Below are 20,477 nucleotides of genomic sequence, written 5' to 3' on the forward strand. Positions count from 1 at the left end.
TTACTTCAAGGATCAGAAATGCATGCATATATTAGAAAGGATAGTTGCAAGAACACACCCAAATGCCCCCAAGACAAAGCCAAGACAAAGTATTCTGAAAAGATGGGGAAGGGGGAGAAGACAGGCTTTTTTCTTTTTTCTTTTTTTTTCCTTTCTTAGGTTTAACAAAGCAATTACACTTAAAACAGCAGCAGGCCTACCAAGAAAGTAACTCTGAAGTTATGAAAGCAAAGAACAAGTAAAGAGGACCAATAACTATTGACATGGAAAGCAATTTAAAAGTCATTTTTAGACTTTTATATAAATGCACTTATCTTTGCAGGAGTACCAACCAAGACATGAAGAAAACATTATGCTGCAGCCCACAGTATAGGCAAGGTCTCTGATCAAGGATTTGGCCTTACTGTTTTATTTCTTAAATCAAGGAGCACTGGAAAACCCGAGTGATGTTTTAAAGACCTCAGTATATAAAGACCTGCTTCTTCACATTTGTGCAAACTTGCTGCCTCCACAGAGATGAGGGGAAAAAAAAAAAGACGGTAAATTTGGAAGAAAAAGCTGTCTGTGAGGCCTTGCAACTGGAGTCCGACACATCAAGTCAACCTCTATTTCACACTCCTAAACATGTAACTGCTCTCAGAGCTGGTGTTAATTCATGGAACCAGCAAACCTTATTACGTTCTTTCAAATAATCGATTGACAGATTACTGTGCAACTGGAACAGGGAGCAGATCTATGGCTAAGAAAGGTCCACAACAACAAAAGACAAAGCAATGGCTTTATTACATCTCATTGCCTTGCGGAAATCAATCATAAACATAATAAGTGAGAAATTGTAAAATGCCACAGAATGCGTGAGAAGAAATATGTGCATATATAAAAGAATCTTTCAAGTTGCAGCCAAGCAAGGTATCAACTGAACTTTGAAAAACTTTTTTTTCAAAAATATATATAAAAAGTCACTGACTGGCCTACAAAGACATTTGTATAATTTATTGCTTAAGAATAAAAATGCATGCTTTTACTTTAGTACAGCAGCCCTTACCCCATACAGTTCCTATCATTATCAAGATTCTATTCTGCATTAGAAACCAGAGGGGAAAAAAAATTACCTGATTTTTTTCCCCAGAGGGAATAAAAGTGCCTTCAGCAAATACTTTGGCAATTATTTGACTAAGATTGCATATTAAGTTATAGGACCAGACATCAACCACTTCCATTTATCACTGGTAAAAATATTTTTAGTAAGTTTTCTAGTGTATTTTTAGTAAATCTAGTATATTTCACATTTTATTTGTAAGAAGACTGACCGCTGCAAGCTGGAATAGTTATTTCAGAGTTTTGAAACTATTAATGAATGAAAAATAACTATGAATTAGCAACAACGGATGCTTCCCAGGGACATTCACAAAAAAGCACTATGGAAGACAAATCTCCTACTTCGCTAGATATAAATTTCAAGAGTCCAACCATATCAAAAGTAAATATATCTTATCCAGCTTTCACATTTATAACACTCACAAAAGGTTTTCTACTGTTTTATGATTTGAACATAATTGATATTTGATACATTGAAAACCTGCTAATTTTTAAAGTACCTGTTATACAGTATATATTCAAAGAGCATGAAAAAAAGATCCTTCTGCATCTTCCAAAACCAACAGCACTCAAATGAACAATCAAGACTAAGTTGAGATAATTTACAAGTATCAAGATTGTTTTGGGGTGGATGAAGAGGAGAAGGCAGGCAGAAGGACAGAGGACACACAATGACTTCCAGTCATGTTTTTCATTAACAGGTAAGTGAACAGTACCACTGTATTCATGCTGTCAACACTAAAGCAAATTTCACATGAAAACATTGAGACTAGAAGTCAATTAAGCCCCATTAGAAAGTGTTAGTTTGAAAAACAGATTTAGTAAGGCATTAAGTACTAAGAAGGCTATCATAAATGTCATCATAAACATTTCAAGTTCACTTTAAATGAAATGTGTTGCAAGTAAACACGCTTCATGTAATAAGATTTTACTTATTTAGAAAAGACACACTATCTTTAGCATCCTAGCTTCTTCACTGTTTTTCAAATTACAGGTTCATTTCCCTTAAATGTAGCAAAACATCAGCTTTTCTTGAGGATACGTTAAGTGTATTTCATCAAGTACACTGTAAACAATAACAGTTATTCACAATAACAGCAGATCCCCGATTATTTCCATGAGAGTTACTAACCTTGGGCAAAGTATCTTTATATTGACATTGTTTGTAAGCATCACCATAGTAATCTGCAGCTTGATTAGCTAGTTTAGCTATGATACCATCTTTCATTTTATCTGGGGGGAGGGGGAAAAAAAACAAAGAACAATTATGATTCTCATCAGTTTTTACAAGCGAACAGGTAAATTACTTCATCTCCAAACAGCAGCAACTGCATTCTAAGGGTATAGCTTTACATTATAGCTCAAAGGTGGAATCCCATTCTTCTCTCTTGACATCCAGCAGCAGTTTCCAGATTTTCTACTTCAATCACAACACTGAAGGTTCTGTCAGTTGTACAAGAAATCTTTTGGCAGCTGCTGGCATTTATGCAGGATTAAGGGTCTTTACCTCAGACCAATGGCAAGCTGCCAATAAAAGCCGCAGTCCCACTCTAACTCCAGCAGCTTGTTCCCAGCCCTTCCCTTGTGCCAGCACAAGCATTTGTGCAGCCATAGTCAAAGAATTTAGCTAAAATCTAGTTAGCAAAAAATAGTTAATTTTCCGTAGGATCTGTTCTCTAACTCAACTCCATGTCAGGACTCAAAAAATTTGCAGAAGTGCAACAGAAGAGAAGGGACTGGTCCTTTTCATAGCAGTCCACACCACTGTTAGCTTACAGCGAGTATAGAAACGCCATTCCTAGACACAAATAACCACAGTTCCTCCAAGTGGTATCCACTACTTCATATCAGAGCCGCATGTGCCTAGTGGCAACGATATTCCCTCCCTCACATCCTCACCCTGTTCCTGAAGCCAAAACTGTTAAAATAGAAACATGCTGCATCTATCTTTATCCCCTTCTATAATCACCTCTGGCCTGCACTAGCAATTCAGCCTTCCAAAAGAAGGCAGGCAATCAATGCAAACATTGGCCATCCACTCTAAACAGCTACCCTTACAAACAAGTATCCTCTGATTCAGGTGATTTTTATGTACTGCCAGATTGATAAGCATGAGTGGGGGGTATGGGGAGATTAGGAAGTTCACAGACTTAATTGCCAAAATTAAATCAAAAGAATTCCCAAGTGGGCTGCTCATTCCAGCATATTCACACATTTATCTACAACACTTCAGGCATGAGCTATGATGTAATACATTTACCTTCTATGCAGTAAATGCATTTAAGGTATGCCAGAAAGATCTTTTCACGGTGGAACAGGATTTAGATGATAAATGGACAGAAAGGAGCTTATGAGATCTAGCAACTTCTTTGCTAAAATGTTTCTGTCCAGTGCACTAAATATTTAATAAAACCAAAACAAATAAAATCTAAATAGACTGTCCTTCTAGCCCCACCTAGTGTGTGGTAGTTGCATCTTCCTTCATGGAGCTTAAACTCGAAGAAAAGAAAATAAAAAATATTGGTGTATTAACTACATTTCTATTAAAAAAGGAAATGTTAGGGGAGACTCATTTGTCCATGCAGACAACGCAGAATAGATCTTTCACCATCAGAAGCTTTAGTTTTCACTCATGTATCTTTAAAATATTGCAGTTACCATGCAAGCCTTGAGATGGAGTAGCGAGCACGTGCAGACTTAAAGACACTTAAAGAAAACATTAAGAAAGGGTCAGAAGTTAAAGAACTGATCTGAAGTTATGCAGTGGAGTTAGATTTGACTGACCAATTTGGTTTTTGCCAAACACTTCCACTTTCTTTCAACTTGTGAAAAAATTCAGTTCTATCAGAAGTAACATTATCAGTAGGTAAGCTGATAAATGGACTGTCTCACATGAGAGAAAAACCAGAAAATTGCAAGTAAGGTAAATAGTCAATGCAGCAGGAACCTAAATTTGAGTTTTGAGATCAAACTTTGAAACATTTCCACTTGAAAAATAGGTTTCTGATGTTAATCATGTTGTCAAACGTGATTCTTCACAAAATGTCTTTCCTCCCAGGGAAAGAAACCTCTCTGCATCTGGCAAAATCTACAGCCTCCATAGTCAGGTGATTATTAACCTTACTGCCCTTCTAAAACTGGCAGACTTCTGGTGTTGCGAGTAGTCACAAAAATCTTCAGTTCACTGGGCACATGTGGGTTTTGGATTAGCCTTACTTTATCTTTTTCATGTTTTGAATAACAAGAAATCATGAAGGTGACAGAAAGATCTATTTCCATACAAAATGAGTTAAGTGTCTGCTCCTGCTCTGAAGAAAAGTTTTAGGCATGTTATACAAATTTCTTTCAAAGCAACATCCAAATAACCAGAGACTAAAATAGTGCTACCAGCACGATAAAGAACATAAACATAATTTATCAGTTCACTGAAGGACAATAGTTTCTCATTGAGATTCTCCTAAAGGCAGTAAGGCTACAAGAATTTTCAGGGATCTTCCCTGTGAAGAAACATCCCAGTTAAGATAATCCGCCTTCCCCCATTGCATTCCAAACAACATGGGGAGAGAAAGGAGTTGGTGGGCGATCACATGTGACCCCTATGTCCTTAGTTCTTCTTTTAGGTATCTGTAATTTGTAGATGCACAATTTCTTGTAAATACAGAGAGAAGAGCAGAATAGCAAAGAGTAAGAGATCCTGTACCAAAGATAGTTCTGTTCCACAGGAAAATTCTTTGAAGCATATGTTCTTTAATAGTTTTATTAAAATATGCAGCCTCTGAATCAGTATTTCACAGTCAGCCTTTAACAGTTAGGGATGTAATTCTTTGTTCTACCTGCAGAATTTCACTTCCCGAGATAAACGGGGCATTCTCAAAGTTAGACTGGGTCAAAGAGTTCCTCTCTTAAAAACAGGAGCGATCAAATAGAATTTGTTTCCCCTAAACTCTTATGAAATTTCCTTTGTTTCCTAGCACAGTCATATCTTTCTTTCTAAATTCTCATGAAATCATTCCCCAGACAGCGGAGGAAGGGAGTAATGGTAAAACCCCTATGCACCATTTCTAGTACTCTCAGTTCTTTTAGAGAACATCTTTTGTTCTCAAGGGGGAAAAGGAAAAAATATAAACCAGCAAAATCCTTTGTAAAGATGAAGACTAATGGTTTTGGACATAAAAAGAAAGGAAAGACAAATGGGACAACTGCATTGTCAGGTGAACCTTAGATAAATTCTGAAGTGGCACCTCTAGTTTGTGTTTAATGACCGTCCACCATGGGGGGGGGGGGGGGGGCGGATCAGTAAAGGCAAAAATAAAAACTTCTGAAAGGCCCTTTACAAGCTCTTAATAACTTAAAACACTTCTAAGTTTTTGTGGAAGTTAGTAATAAGTACATAAATATACAAGCCAAAAATTAAGATATACCTCTTGTAGCTTTCAAAAAAAAGACTTCTTGGGCTTGAGCTAACATAATAAGACTGAGGGTTCCAACTGTGTCTGGAGAGATGTCCACTGTAGGTTCTCGATTCAAGGCTGACAAAACTGTGTCTTTAATGTGTTGGAAAGCACCACTCGCAAACTAAGTAAACAAAATAATATATTATCATTCATGTTTCCAAACAGGCTCTCTTACAAATATAATACATACAACAATTAAAAAAAAATAGAGCTTTTTTGGTATATGGTCTCCCACTTATTGTTTAGCCACTGAAAACGATTCCTTGTGACTTCTTGTTCTTGAAGCCACTTACACCGAGACATTTATCAAGATGGACTATAAGTAAAGGTATATTGGCTACACCTAATGACATAAGAACATGGAAATTTTAATGCATTCCACAAAGAAGAAAGAAAGATATTATTCCTGTATAACTTGTTAAAACTAAAATTTATATTAGCTAAAATTATTACATCTTAAGCTGAAGGTTATTAGTTACCAACACACTTGGGGGAAGGGGTATGGGGAACTGTATGTAATTAAATCCTTCAAAGCTGGTGAGTAAATATGAGCCAAGACCAGGTACTTAGCCAATCCACCTCTGTAATTAAGAGGGGGAAAATACGTGTATATATATTTATGTATGTGTATATATAGCTTTAAAATTGAGATACTTATTTGATGTTCCAAGATTAATAATTCTGAATTCCTAAGCATAAGCAGGGAGCCTCTGTACCTGATAGTGCTTAGCTGCAGCTTTCAGTCCTTCATCGTTATCTAGATTCTGTTCTGCTGCAATCTGGCTTGCCAATGCTCCACAGTTGAACAAAACACAGGTCTTCTCATACCCCAAACTTGCCAGAGCTGCAATCAAGACAGACAGTTACCCATACTGTTGAGAAAATAAACTTCAGTACACTAGCATCCTACAGATGAGGCCAACACAACTTATATCTGTACTTAAAGATATCAACAGTTTCAAGCAAAAAAAAAAAGCACACACCACAATCATACTGGACTTTTAAAGTCAGTCATCTTCATTCTGAAGGCTTTACATAGTCTAATTTAGTACTTCCACAAAATGTTTTGATGTGAGGAACTACAGAGTGGCATAAAGCATAAAAGCAGTAGTATGAAAATCTACACAATACACAAAATAATTTGAAAGTCTTTCTAACTAGTGTGCAGCTTTTTGGTTCCCGAAGATATAGAAACACAGGCATTACTGAAGGATAATCTGAAATATGAATTTCCATGCATTAATCACTTTGCAATAACTGCCGAATTACATGCTCTTACTGCATCTTGAATGTAATATTAACTACCCTTCTCTCACTGAGGCCAAAGATTTTTACATGCTCTGTCTTACTATCTATTGAAATGCAGGGAATTTTTCACCTCTCAAAGCTATTGTTTCAGACTGAAAATGCTGACAAATATCTTTGTTATACACGTACTGAAACAGCTAAGGATTTACTTAATTAAAACTTGTGCTCACTAGACAGGAGTGTGGCCTGTCCAGACTCAACTCCTGTAGTACTTCATAGTCCCAGAGGATGGAGCCCGCACTTCTAGAAACAGTAGTATCTGAACAGGAACCATTTTGAATCTATTAATTGCTTTCAAAAGGTTATTGGCCATATGCAAGCGCTGGAAAATCTAAAGACTGCAGATATTAGTTTCCTACTACTGTTAAAAAGCATCTAGACACTCCTCTTGGAGAATACAGAAAACTCAACTAGTGAATTTTCCATTTCACAAACCCAGGTACAACTTCTAAGTTATCCTTAAAACATGAAGGTACTAGAGAGGCACATTTGTTTCATTTCATTAACATCCAGCCTCCTTATACAGCTACATAATTATCTAACATATCTCAAGTTTCTATGTTAGCACTCCCTGACCTGCACTAAATTTTCAGACAAGCAGCCACAAATCTGACATGCCATTTTTCCCATTTTGTTTCCCTGAGTGAAAAGCGAGTTACACAGTCACTGTATTTCATCAATATAATAGTCATTTATCTAGAGCATCTCTCTTCTGTAGTTTATTTTCCAGAATTTTTCTAAAAAGATCTTGTACAACTTCCACATCATTCAAAAGACTAAAACACACACAAGAAAGGAAACAAAATATGGCTTTAAAGTTTCTGAAGTGCAAAATTGCTTTATATGCAGAATTACTTTATACTCTGGACTGCATCTCGAGTGTGATTTACTACAGTGAGAACAGCTGTTTAGCAATATAGATTTTCGTCAGACTCATCTGTTTATAGCTCTACCTATTAACTTAAGCCAACATATTTCAGATTACATGGCATGCCGTGAACTGGGTCACTTTTCAAGCAGCCACAGTATCTGTCAGCTACCCCTGTGATATAGACTTGGGATTTAGGGGAAGACGGGAAGAAAACAGTTTGTCACCACAGCAAGAGCCAGAACTCTCAAGTCACACCCCTGCATCTTGCCCCCATGAAAGTCAAAGGAGTTACACTTTGAACTTCCATCTGGAGACAGGATTGCCTCCTCCTAGAAGTCAACAGAAATTTTGCTCCCTCAGTAACTGAAAACTTTGCTTTACACTGAGAAACCCCACTGCTAATTCTCATCTGAAATAAAGAGATACACACATGCTATAGTTAATCTGGAGAGCAGCATCTGGATAATCTGCAATACGGCACTGTAAAAATATATTCTAAAAGACTCCTTTTGTTAATTTCTTTCCACTAAGATCTGCTTTAAAGTTTCAAAATAAAACTTATTCCATTGTTTGTTAACTGAGCATTACTCACATCTCAGTTAAGAATTTCTTTGATATTTCACATGGACTGCTGCATAAATCTCTGGCCATCTGCCTCACAGACTAGTATATAATTAACCTGCAGACAAGCAAGCTTTCTCAAGCTGCTGTAACATCACATTCATTCATATTCTCAAGGTAATCATCAATGTTATGATTACGGACTCTTTCTCTCACAATTATTACAAATCTCTGGCAATTCACAGACTATGTTTAAATCATAATTAAATATTCTGAACTTTACTATGAAACAGGTTCAATCATCATGAAATGCTAGCCCCAAAGAAGACAGAACGAACCAAATTCTGAGAAAAAACACAGCAACTTCAGGAAGGTCTCCAATTATCCAGAAGGACTTCTTAGAACAGTTAGAAAATAAAGCAAGAAAAGGTGTACACCACCTGCTTATGCATAGGAATGCGGTGTATTGTTACACATATAGTTCACACAAGCACAACTTTAGCACATGTATTCAGAACATGAAAAACTGCAAAGACTTTCAGTATTTGCTAACAGAGAACTATATAAAGGGCACAAAAACTTTAAAAAACCTAAAAAGATAATAAGTACTCTAACATTTTTTCAGGCTCTGTCTGGAGCTTCAAAATTGCAATGGTCATCTTGCAATGCTAGTCATGATGAACACTTAGGTATAAATAGAAACACTAAAGAATGATGACACATGACTGAAGAGCTCCTCACTTAACTCAAAAGGATTTAGTCTTAGTTTCTCTATTGGCAAGTGTTCCAAATCCATTTAATGATCCTGAATTTGCAATGCAGAATTGTCCCTATATGACTGAAACCAATCACAGACTCAAACTCCTTATGTTTGCAGGAAACAAATACAATTTTTTTTTCTTTCCAAGTGTTCAAATCTGTATGAAAATGCTTTAAAAAGAAGTGACAGGAGAATCATTTCAGGGTACGGGCAGATCCTTCTATTCTCTTGAACAAAAGATGACAGACCAGGTTCCTGAAACCAGTTACCATCACTCCCCTTCTATTCTACTGGAGGGGACTCACTCACTCACAAGCATATGTCATGAGGATCTTATTCATTTAGAACACTAAGAGCTGGAATACCAAAAACCAACTACTGAAACTTAACGTTAACTTGAACAATTTTGATTAATGACAGCTGGGATTGCTCCCAGAAACAGTCCAAGGAGCAGAAAGCACAACTATTATCAGACCGCACATGTATTTGTGCTTCTGGAAAACTAATATTAAATCTCAATTTCATAAAAATTCTTTGTATGGTGCCCATTTATTCATTACCAATGCTGAAGTGATTAATCTGTTACCAATGTAGTTGAACTCATTTGAAAGATATGTTGAGAATACTAGAAAGACTATTAACAATTCAGCTATATAAAAATATTCTCAAAATTTAGTATCACTAATACTTGCACTTTTGGTACATTCACATACCCAGTTTGGCAGATCCTCCAAAAAGTGATCCTTTATCAAAAGCATCTTTCCATGTAAATGTTACACAGACCTGAAAGTTGTGAAAAAAAAAAAAATCTTTAAAATTAAATATTAAATCTTCAGAAAATATCCCAAATTCACATATTTATCCTTTTATATTCTAATTGCATAAAACATTTAATTCACTTGTAACATTACAAACATTCTGGAAGTTTCAGAAAATCAACAAGAGTTATTTAAAAAAAATTATTCTACCTTTTCTCCTTCCTGTTAGTTTGGCTCAAAACATTTCAAGCAGACAAGACAGAAATTCTCAAAATAATCTTTCAGCTCTGCTCATATTCTGAGTGACAGATAAATTTATTTCCAAACCAAGATATTCCTCTCCCAAGAAGTCTGACAGTCAGGTAGAGTCACAGTTAAAGGAAACCACCCAACCAGGCAGTTTCCACTGTTCCAAATCACTAGCATATTTGGAACTGTTTTGTAATACTGAAATTCACTCATTTTTATGAGTGAATTCAATAGTGCTATTATCAGGAAATGCACTCAGGAAAGAGAATGCAGGTAAAAGTGTATTTTATATTACACTTCCAGCTTATATTTCACAGACAATGCAAACAGTTCACAGAATCTGCTCTGAAGTTCCACAACTTCATTCCTTATTCAGCTGATCAAACTAGTTGTAGGCAACTAGTATCAGATCAGAAAAGACAGCAAAATTCCTCATTTTAAAGTGGTTGTGGAGAATAACTTAAGAAAGAGCACAGTACTGTTCGTTAATGTATTTTCCTCTAACACCAATGCTAGTTCAGGAAGTTCTGGTCCCCAGCTGTTCATTGCTGCTTCCACTGACAACTACTTCCCTTTGATGGAACAGTTTACAGATCTGCAGAACTTGCTCCTAAAGTTTTCCAGTTTTCCATGTCTCAGGGTTTGCAGATCACCATATCAAAACATTTGCACACTAAAAACCAAAGCACAGTTCTTGGCTACAAGTGAATGCAGCTACATGCAAAACTCAAATCAGCTTGAACTGCATTAAAACTACTCCCTTACTCATAATCTCTAAGTCTGAAAGAAACCTTTTATTTTAATCATAGCGTTACCATTTAAATATTATTTGATCAGGAAAGAAATGGAAATTCTGTCTTCTTTGGATGCGTTTACAAATAGAATCTACATTTTTTCCACCAAAATACAGAAGCCTAAAGATCTATTCCAATCTCCACCTGAGGAAGACTTCAACAGGCAGGAGTTAATCTGAATTTCTCCTTAGAGACAGGATTCTAAAGAAATATGGTAGGAAAAAAAAGCTTAATGAACACCATGTCTATATAAAAATTATGTAATTTGTAGATGCAGAGACAGGAATAAAGTGGTAAACTCTTAAGTGGGCTTACTCTGCTAGCTGTTGTGAATGAAACTTCTGTTCTACTTCAAAAACAAAGATCATATTCCACCCATTCCTAAAGGTTTTCCCATAGAAATTACATTTTTAAAAGCCTTTACAACTTAGTATGAAATTGACTTCTTGGAAAAAGGAGAGTTGAAGAAGAATCAGCACAGCACAACTCCTTCTGACATAGACCACAGCGACCACTAGCCAAAGTCTAAACGTTTCTGAATCTGTAAAACGAAGGCAATTATGGCCATTAGAGGTGACGTTGCAATATAGGCTATGTAAGCACTGACTAGAAAATAAACAGAGAAGAGGAAAATAAGGCTCAAAGACATTAAATGCCTTGCCCAAGAGAAGTACTGTTTAGTGGATTAGGTACAGTGGATTGGAAGTCATACATCGTCGGTGCCATGATTCAGTTTAATGGTTTGATAAGTCGTCTTACCTGATTTTCAGAGAAAGGAAACTTTGGTTCAATTGAACACAGCTGATCATAGTATCTACAAAAAAAAAGGAAGAAACAGCTATTAGATAAATCAAATTAAGAGTTGTGTCTTACACTGGCACATAAGAAAAAGGGTGCAAAAATCCCACACACAAATAAGTTGTGACGCTCATTTGTAACTACGGAGGATTTGCAGGACAGACAGAAATTCTGCCTAAAGGGATTTTTTTCAGTAGAGGAACAAGTTCAATAGGAGGTAGTCTTCCACAGACCATGTGGAAACCCTGTCTTGCTCAGAAATAGAAGAGTATCACAGACAAAGCTGACCCATTCCACTTTCTGATGGAGGGTGGATTAGAAAAGACTGTCATGCGAAGAGGTCCCTGTATACATACAGGAAGACAAAAAGTACATTAGACATTAAGTCACGCTGCAAAAGTAAATTAAGTACAGCACTTAACATAATATTAACAAGCTACACTGCTTTCTCTTGATCTGAACATTATATCCCACTCCCCTACAGTTACTGACTCATCTGTTTAAAATTCAGTGTCTTTGAAATAGGTGCCATTTGCCTTGCACAGTATCAACTGGAGAGCCTAATCCTTGACAAAATTCTTTAGTTGTAAACTTAGTTTTCATTAGAGTATATTGTAGTAGTCACAGTGAATTAAAACCAGAAGTTTCTCTGTGCCAATATTTTGTCTACTCACAGTGGAAGATATTTAGGAAAGAATGCCAGAAAGATAATATAGCAAGTATAACATAGTCCCTCACACAATCTATCCAGGCAACAGTTAGCAATTCAAAGTTTTCCTAAGTTGTACCCTACACTTGTTAAACACAACAGGCTAGATGCAGAACAGAAAACCTTTAAACTGCCAACTGCTGAGAACACACATGTGAAGCCTGTTTCCTATGCTCTTCCTGTAGCACTTGCCACATGGACATAGACCCAACATTATATTGGTCAAATTCTTTTTTTAACCACTTACATTCCCAATATACAAAACACGTTGTAGTAATGAGTTTCACAGTCTGTGAAACAGGGTTAATATTGTTCCTGCTTCCTTATATTACATTATTAAATATTAATCACTATTGATCTAGACATGAAGCAACGTACAAGGCCTATGTTCTGCAGGCAATAAATGTTTGTTTAAAAATTCAAGAAGCATTTTTAAAAGTCATATACAACAATAAAAATAGTGTTAGCATATTCTTCAGTGCATTATATCTGTCAATGTATATCATACTACAGGTTTCTGGCTTCAACTGAGCCACTGCAATTTAAGACACAATATACTAAACCATATTGGAAGCTACATTAATCTGCAACAGTAACCCAGCACTTCCACTTATAATTGAGTTGAGAGAAATTGCTCCTAAGGTAAAAGAAAAAAAAGTCTGCAGATGTCTACTGTGACAGCAGTTTAATCAAGATTAATTCTTACTTTTAACAACTTAACAAGTATGTGAAAGGTATCATTAAAAAAAACAAACCACAAAAAACAAACCTTAATGTGGATTTTAAAGCTAATGACAATTTTTCTGACTATTTCTCATAAATCTATGAATCTCTATTCTATTCTTACCATACTTCAGCCTTAAGGTTGCTAGTACAAAAGCAGCCATTATGAAGTCAGATTTCAAATATATCTCCACTGAGAGACTTAACTTTATAAATCAAAGGTGTTTTTCAGAAAGAACTAAAATATTGGCAAATAACAGAGTCTGATAAATTTAAACTATGTGATAGTACAGTAACTAATATCTTCCAACATTTATGAAACTAGCACATAAAAGGTACTGGCTTTAAAATAATGTATATTTATTTTCTGTAAAAGATTTTCATTTGTCTGTTTTCTTCATCTTTCATTTGATAGCCATACCTTGAAAGCACATACCACTTGAAAGGAAGCAATAGTTAAATATAGTTTAGTTACAATTTTTTTTTTTAAGTTACTTTACATCCAAGGCTTGATCTATAAAAATTGTACAGAACAGCATCCCTTTTGTAGTAAAGAAATTCAGCTTTGCATGTTGATGCTCTCTCATCGTTTTAAGTTTGGTCTGATTTATCACACCATCACACTTCTTTTTTTCCCCCATTTCCTAACCTAATCGGTTTCACTGATACAGATTAATACAAGCAGTACAAAAATTAGTTCAGTACTAGCACTGAAGATCACTTCAACCAATATATTTACATGTACTTCCTTCACTGCCTTCGGCTGGTCTCAACACAGTCGTTTTCACATAGTATCACAAAGACTTTCCACGCTGTCTCCTCCTGCCTCAATTTATTTTGATAGCCAAAAGCCACCAATAAAGCCAAGTTGCCTTCCCACATTCCACGATTACTCTGTCCTCATCTGCCACGAGGGTAGTCAAGAAGCAAAGCATGTTAAATGGCCTTGTGAAGTCTGGCACACTTAAGCATTGGCAGTCTGCAAACAGACTATTCTCTGTACATCAACAGAACCACAAAGAAAAAGAAAATAAACCAAGGAGGTGTATGTTCCTCCCAAATGTGCACATTGCTGCATTTAACATCAATGAATACCAACACCACAGGGCTTTTTGGCTGGTTGGTTTTAAACAAGTTCAGAACTTATGTTACTATTGTCTTTACTATTTTAAGCATGTGGTGTCATTTATTTTTATTAAAGAGTTTGAAATTCTACTCAACATTTAAGAGCTTTTTAAAACTCTGCAAACCAAAAAAACCCCACATAAAATCACTTAGTTTTGTTTAGCAGTAGCTAAACATATAAAAATATAATGGTATATATAAACTAAGCATATATAAATAAAATGGTAAATGAAGATGTTAACCACAGAACAGTGTAAACTAGCAGTACAAAGAAAATAAATATCAAAGGAATGGCTACATCTGATGCACAAGACAGTTACACGTTGAAGGATGAGGGTAAAGATGACAGTGTCATTTAAAACAAAACTCACAGTAATCTCACTATCAAGACACAAGGAACAGAAGCTGCCGCACAACACAGATGAGCGTTGTGTGTCTGGCTGTGCCAGAGTGATGAACTACAGAAAACCATGCAAACATATCAACTGCCTGAGTTCCAACTACAGCAATGAACAGGAGGGCAGATGTCAGCAACACAGATCTAGTTCTCAAAGTACAGCAATCTTTCACCAAAACAGACATTACACACTCCTAAATGCTAGTAAAAATGAGTTACAGCAGTCAAATGAGTTGGAAGTCAAGGTTTAAATTAGAATTAAAATATAAGTATATGTATTGCATTAAGAACCTCAAATCCTGTTCCTCCTTCAAAGAATCATAAAGAAAAGTCTCCTTCAAAAGAACATGAGACCAAGACCTGCCTTCACTATTCTAGATAAGAACTGCAGCTGGAAACCAGAACTGCAACTTTCAGCCCCCAGAGAATTTGACCATTCAAAATAAAACCACGCACCTCTCCCTCCCCCCCCGCCCCCACTTTTCTTTTTTTAAAAGAACTGCAGGAGCTGTTAGAAAAATTAAACCAATTAAACTCGCACCACCACCCCATCCCTCCAGAAAACGGAAATGAAGTCCAGGCTATCTTTAATATTAAGAGAGGAAGCAAGGAACCCCTCGAAGCTATAATTACACTCCGAAGAAAAAAAAGAAAAAAAAACACCACACCAAATCAAATCTGCTATGACAGAATTTAAGGGGAAACATCTGTACCAAGTTCACCTACGTCACCTTCAGAGCACTCAGATTCTCAGAAAACAAAGAAAGCTTGGAAGCAGGCTGGGGTCCTTCCCAGTTACACTGTGCCCCTTTTCAGTGGGTACCTCAAGTACTTCTCTAAGGGAAGCATTTGTGTTCATCAGTCAAACAACAGCGCACCATGCACTTTCAAAGCTTTACTGATCAGTGTTTGCTTAGGAAATAGGGCTGCAACTGAGTTCATTTCTTCCATAAAAGAAAAAATTCTGCAGTAACTACTCAGCAAAACAAGGCTTCTACAGATTACAAAACCGTGGGCAAATCCTAGATTAATTAGCAGAAGATTAAGCCCTCATTTCTTAACAGTTAAACGGTCTACAGTGCTCTACTAGGTATTACGGTCTATAAAAAGCCGCAAAGAAGTAAATGTATGCAAAGGGTATCCACATTGTAATTAGCTCTTCCAACATTACTTCACTAACAAACCAGTTTTAAACTCCAACTTCAACGAAAATCTTGCTAAAGTTGTTACTTAAACGTAAGACTGAGTACAACTCAAATAGCCACAGGAAAATATTGGAAGTTGGAGAGGGAAGTGAATTTTCAGAGGAAATGCAAGGCACTAAGATGGTTGTGCTCTTTCAATCATAAGCTCAGCTGGATACTTCAAACTTCTGGGTGTGCAGACAGTCTGACTTTTTAAAGTAACTGCTCCTTACAGAATATCAACAGAATATATGCCAGAATATTCTTACGGAATAAGAACAAAGTTATTTTCCAGTAACTGTAATGAATATAAATGGTCAGACAGGGACAAACCACTCATAACTTGTTAGGGAGAGAGGAGAACATATATATGATTGTTTTATTTTCTCTAATTTACAGTTAATTCAGACCTTCACCTTATCTCACTTCCTCTGTAAAGGGAACAAATATTCTCAAATGATACAATCTAAAATGCAGGTATTTTATGAGAAGCTTCTGTGTGGCAGGGATATCACTTCTTGTTCACACATAAGGTGACACCAGTGCAGAGCCACATTCAACACCTCGTGACTAAGTGCAACAGCACCTGGGCCAGCCGAAGTCATCTGCTGATCACTGATCAATAGCAAAGAAAACAGATCACTGCATGTGGAATTGACTCAAAAGGAAAACTGGTCATTATGCAATCACAAGTGGTTTCCCTTCATTATTCTGAGAGAAAACCTGAAGTGAAGTTGCATACTATGGCTTGAATTAATTTAATGACCTACTAGCACTAAAAGAGGGAGGTCCTGCTCAGCCCCTTGGCTTTCAAGCAACACTACTTTTATCCTCTTTTGCGCCAGTCCTCATACTCATCTGACCTTCCACTGAACTCATTCAAGTTGCTCACCTGTCAGAACGGCATGTACACCTTTTGCCTTCCAGAAATGGCGTAAGAGAAGGACCAGAACTGAAGAGAGGGCTTTCTTTTGGCAGTGTACAGCTGTTAGATAGGGTGAAGTCATATAACGTGGCTGGGCCAAACAGGGATTTCAGATAGAAACTAATCACAAATCTGATTGGCACCATCAGAAAAGGAAGCTCAATTCCAGCATTCAAGGGAAGATAATACTATGCCTTTCAATTTGGCTAGCAAAGGCCCTCTTTCAGTTCATAGACGCTCATTATTTCCCTGACCTTCAAAAGGTATACACAATAGTACCTTCAAAAGGCATATGCAGTAATAAACAGGAATAGAGCAGGGAACTACAAAGACACTGTAAAACATGATCAGTATAGTCATCACTTGTATAGCCCAAACACCCAGTGAAAGGTTGATAAGCTCAAAAAACACCAGTAACTCATTTTACAAATGCCTTCTTTTTAATAAGTTGCTTGTTTGCTTTCCATTCCTCTTTAAGTAATAAATTCTAGTGAACATCAAATATATTTGTACTTGTTCATGATACTACAGAAATGTGTCATGTCTACAAGTATAATTTCTCCCTACACTAGAAAATCCCTCTATCTTTTTTCCTTCTTTAAAACAAAACAAAACAAAAAACCTTGCTGCCACTATGCAAAAAACTCATATTCTGGTACTGCAAATCTTTGACCCCAGCTTTGCAAAGAGAAGTGTAGAAGTGTGTACCTAGTATTAACCTAGTGAATGAATCACAGTGACTAGATGAGCTACAAATAAATGGGCTCAAAGTGTTTCCAACATAGAGAAACAGAACAACAAGATTACCACAGTAAGTCAATCCTGCAATCCATAAATGTTCTAGAGACAGGAAAGAGTGAGTGGTTTTGTAGGTGATGGAGCAGTTAAAAAGCAAGCTTTATGCAAGCTTGACGCAGTTTACCGGGCAGAAGGCACAGATTAATCTTTTGCTTATCTAACCTATGATAATTCTAGCACAACAGAGGTACCAATAAACTTTCTGATAGCAAACTAAGTGTGTTAAGTAGAAAATAAGGATGTGACTTTGCAAATACATTAAAAAGCTGCTAAACACAGAAAACAGAAGGAAAACATGACAGTAAAAAAAAAAAACAAAACCGAAGAGAAAGCTGTCAGCTGTAACAGCAAAATATAACACTGAAACAAAAGACACACCTGCTCCCTTCTGAGAAGCAAAATAGTCTGTAATTTCTACCTAGATCCAACCGCGACCGGCACGTTACAAACACTCGGAAAGGGAAGTTGATCGGGACAAGGCCTCCTCTCTACACCTCCCCCGCCAGCCTGCCGCACCAGCGGCCCTGCGCTGCTATCATATCACCCCACGACGCCCAACACCCGAGCCGTGCGCTGAGGGAGGGGGACCCCAGGATGCTGCAAGACATCCGAGCGCTGGGACGCCTGCCCCAGACGCAAGCCCGCAACGGGGAGGCGGGCACGCAACCCACAGGCCGCCGGAGCCGGCCCGGCAGCCCGGGCCGCTTCCTGCCGGCGGACCGCCCGCCCCGCCCTGCGCAGGCCGCCCACACCTGGGCCCGCCCGCACCCTGGGCCCGGCTCCGCCGCGCCCAGGGCCTGCGCCCGGAGCTGCCGCTGGGGCCCCTCAGCCGCGCAGGGCACCTGGGGAGAGGGAGGCGCGCGCCCAGCGCCCACCCCGCCGGAAGCGGGAGGAAAGGGGAGGGATGGCGGAGGGGGGGGCTAAGCCCGGCGCGGCGGGCCGCTGAGGGGGCCTGTGCCGGCCCGGCCCTCCCGCCCCTACCTGAGGAGGGTTTCGAGGGCGCTCTCGTGCTTGTCGAGCGGGCGGGCGAGCGCGCTCTTGCGGAGCTTGCTGAGCTCCTCGGCGGCGCGGCAGTGCTCGGCCTGGGCGTCGCCGCCCGGGTAGCTCTGCTGAATGAACTTGCACAGCGGCTTGGCCAAGTCCACCTCCGAGGCCTTCTTCAGCTGCACCGAGATGAAGTTCGTCATGGCCGCCGCGCAGGGGGCGGGCGGCCGCCGCCGTCACCGCAGCTTCGCGCTCCCTTTCCTCTCCGAGCGGCGCCGGCCGGCCGCGCGCTGCCTGCCGCCTGCCCAGACCGCGGCCCTGGCCCCGCACTTCCGGGATCGTCGCGCGCTCCCGACGCAGCGGTGTCCCCGCCCCCCGCTTCCCTCGCGCAGCCTCAGCGCGGCCGTTGCCGCCTCAGGGAGGCGCGGTCGCGGCGCTCCGGCCCGGCTGCCCCAGGGGAGGCGGCCATCGCGCTGCTCGAATAACCGCCCCGGGCGTCGGAGGGTCGGCATAGCCAGCGGGTCCCGCGCGTTTTTACCGAGGGCAGTGGGCCCGGCGGCCGCGGCGAGGGTGGGTGCTGGAGGAGGACGGTAGGGGGAGAAGGGGGACGTTTGGAGCCCGGGGCAGGCAGAGAGCTCGAGTGCTGCCTCTGGAGAAGCGCTCTTTAGCGAAAGATGTGACCGCGGAGCTCAGCTGTGGTAAGGGAAACTTCGCTAGCCGGTAACATAAGCTGTGACACGCCGGTAAAAGTAGTGGCTACTGGAAAGTTAGTGAGATGTTAGGCTTGTAAGGCGTGAGGAGGGAAGCAAAGGGTCCCATACTCAGCGCACCTAAGAATCGATATTGTAAATAAAGTTAAAAGTTACGTCTCCGCTGCAAATGTTTAAATGTCTCTATTGGCAGTAAAAGGCACAGATTCACGTGTTGCTGTAATTATGGGTCTGTCATCCACATCCCACTTGCTTTCTGCTGACTCAGCCCAGCATAACTCAAATAGGCAAAACAGGCAATCTGCAAGGCTGCCTTGTCTGAAGACCGAAAAGGGATATTCAGCCCATGTTCTCATTTCCCCCTTTCTTCTGCCACTTGTTCCAGACAGCTAAGGCTGTCAGCCTCCTGTTTTCTTTATTACGTAAGCCCCGAGGTGATGATACCATAAAAAGGAGTGGTAAAAGTGCTTTTAAAACTATGTAAAAGGGTTTGCTCTCATGTTGTAGCAGACCATGAGTTTTGCTGCAATGTAAAGCCGATGATCCCTTCCTACTGAAAGTGTACTATACTAAGCAGAGCTATCTTCTTTGTCATCTGATGAACATCTAAAGTGGTGGCATAAGAGAAAAAGGGTAGAGCCTGGGAAATCAGTCTTAACTGCTCCTGTCGCCGCTGGGAGGGGCAGCTCCTCCAGTAGTAACTGTCCCTGTACACAATCCAGAGATGCTGTGGCAAGAGCAGCTGGGCCCTCCCGAGCACTGGTGTGGGGAAGGAGGCGATGGAGTTGTCCTCATTCTGCTGCTTCCAGTCACCTTTGGTAGGGGCCAAGTGGTTAGCCTTCAGAGCCTTGCCGTTCTGCTTCTGTTACAAACCTTTGCTATATTCACAAAAAGTGAATATATATGTTAACAATTCCTTGGTGCACTCCTGCCTCCCTGCACTGAGTAAACACCCAGCTAAATTTCTCATAGCTCAATCAAAACAAAGTAATAGTTGACTTAATTTTACATTTGAAAAAAAAAAAGGATTTTTATCACACAATGAATACAGAAAGTAAGCTGTCCTGCCTTACTTGTATCTGGGTATGTATGTGAGTTCCTCACTGCTTTTTTTTTTCCCAGGTTTTATTGCCCACATACACTTGTAAGCATTTGGCCTCTTAGCCTGAGTCAGCCTTGCACTGACTGCACTTTCCTGTCCCAGGGAAAACCTCCACCCTCACAAGCTTAGATTTTGATCAGCCTTAAGATATAGTCAGCTGGGCAGTTGC

The 20,477-nt window shown here is 39.3% G+C and overlaps 1 protein-coding gene across 4 annotated transcripts in view; it reads right to left on the bottom strand.

Annotated features, from left to right (window-relative positions):
• PDCD6IP (programmed cell death 6 interacting protein) overlaps positions 1-18,839 on the bottom strand; it is a 35,517-nt gene extending 16,678 nt beyond the window's left edge. For 2 of the 4 annotated variants that reach the window (XM_072853718.1, XM_072853715.1), the window contains exons 1-6: positions 18,494-18,838; positions 11,613-11,667; positions 9,766-9,835; positions 6,269-6,396; positions 5,520-5,673; positions 2,231-2,331 (exon numbers count right to left, since the gene is read on the bottom strand). In XM_072853718.1, coding sequence (XP_072709819.1) covers positions 2,231-2,331; positions 5,520-5,673; positions 6,269-6,396; positions 9,766-9,835; positions 11,613-11,667; positions 18,494-18,699 — 714 coding nt within the window. In that variant the 5' untranslated portion in view covers positions 18,700-18,838. Of the gene's footprint in view, positions 1-2,230; positions 2,332-5,519; positions 5,674-6,268; positions 6,397-9,765; positions 9,836-11,612; positions 11,668-18,493 lie in introns of all 4 variants that reach the window. The other 2 variants (XM_072853716.1, XM_072853717.1) reach the window with 2 other exon arrangements.
• Positions 18,840-20,477: the final 1,638 nt, after the last annotated feature.

The sequence above is a fragment of the Ciconia boyciana genome, chromosome 2 (assembly GCF_034638445.1).
Source record: "Ciconia boyciana chromosome 2, ASM3463844v1, whole genome shotgun sequence".
Classification (NCBI taxonomy): domain Eukaryota; kingdom Metazoa; phylum Chordata; class Aves; order Ciconiiformes; family Ciconiidae; genus Ciconia; species Ciconia boyciana.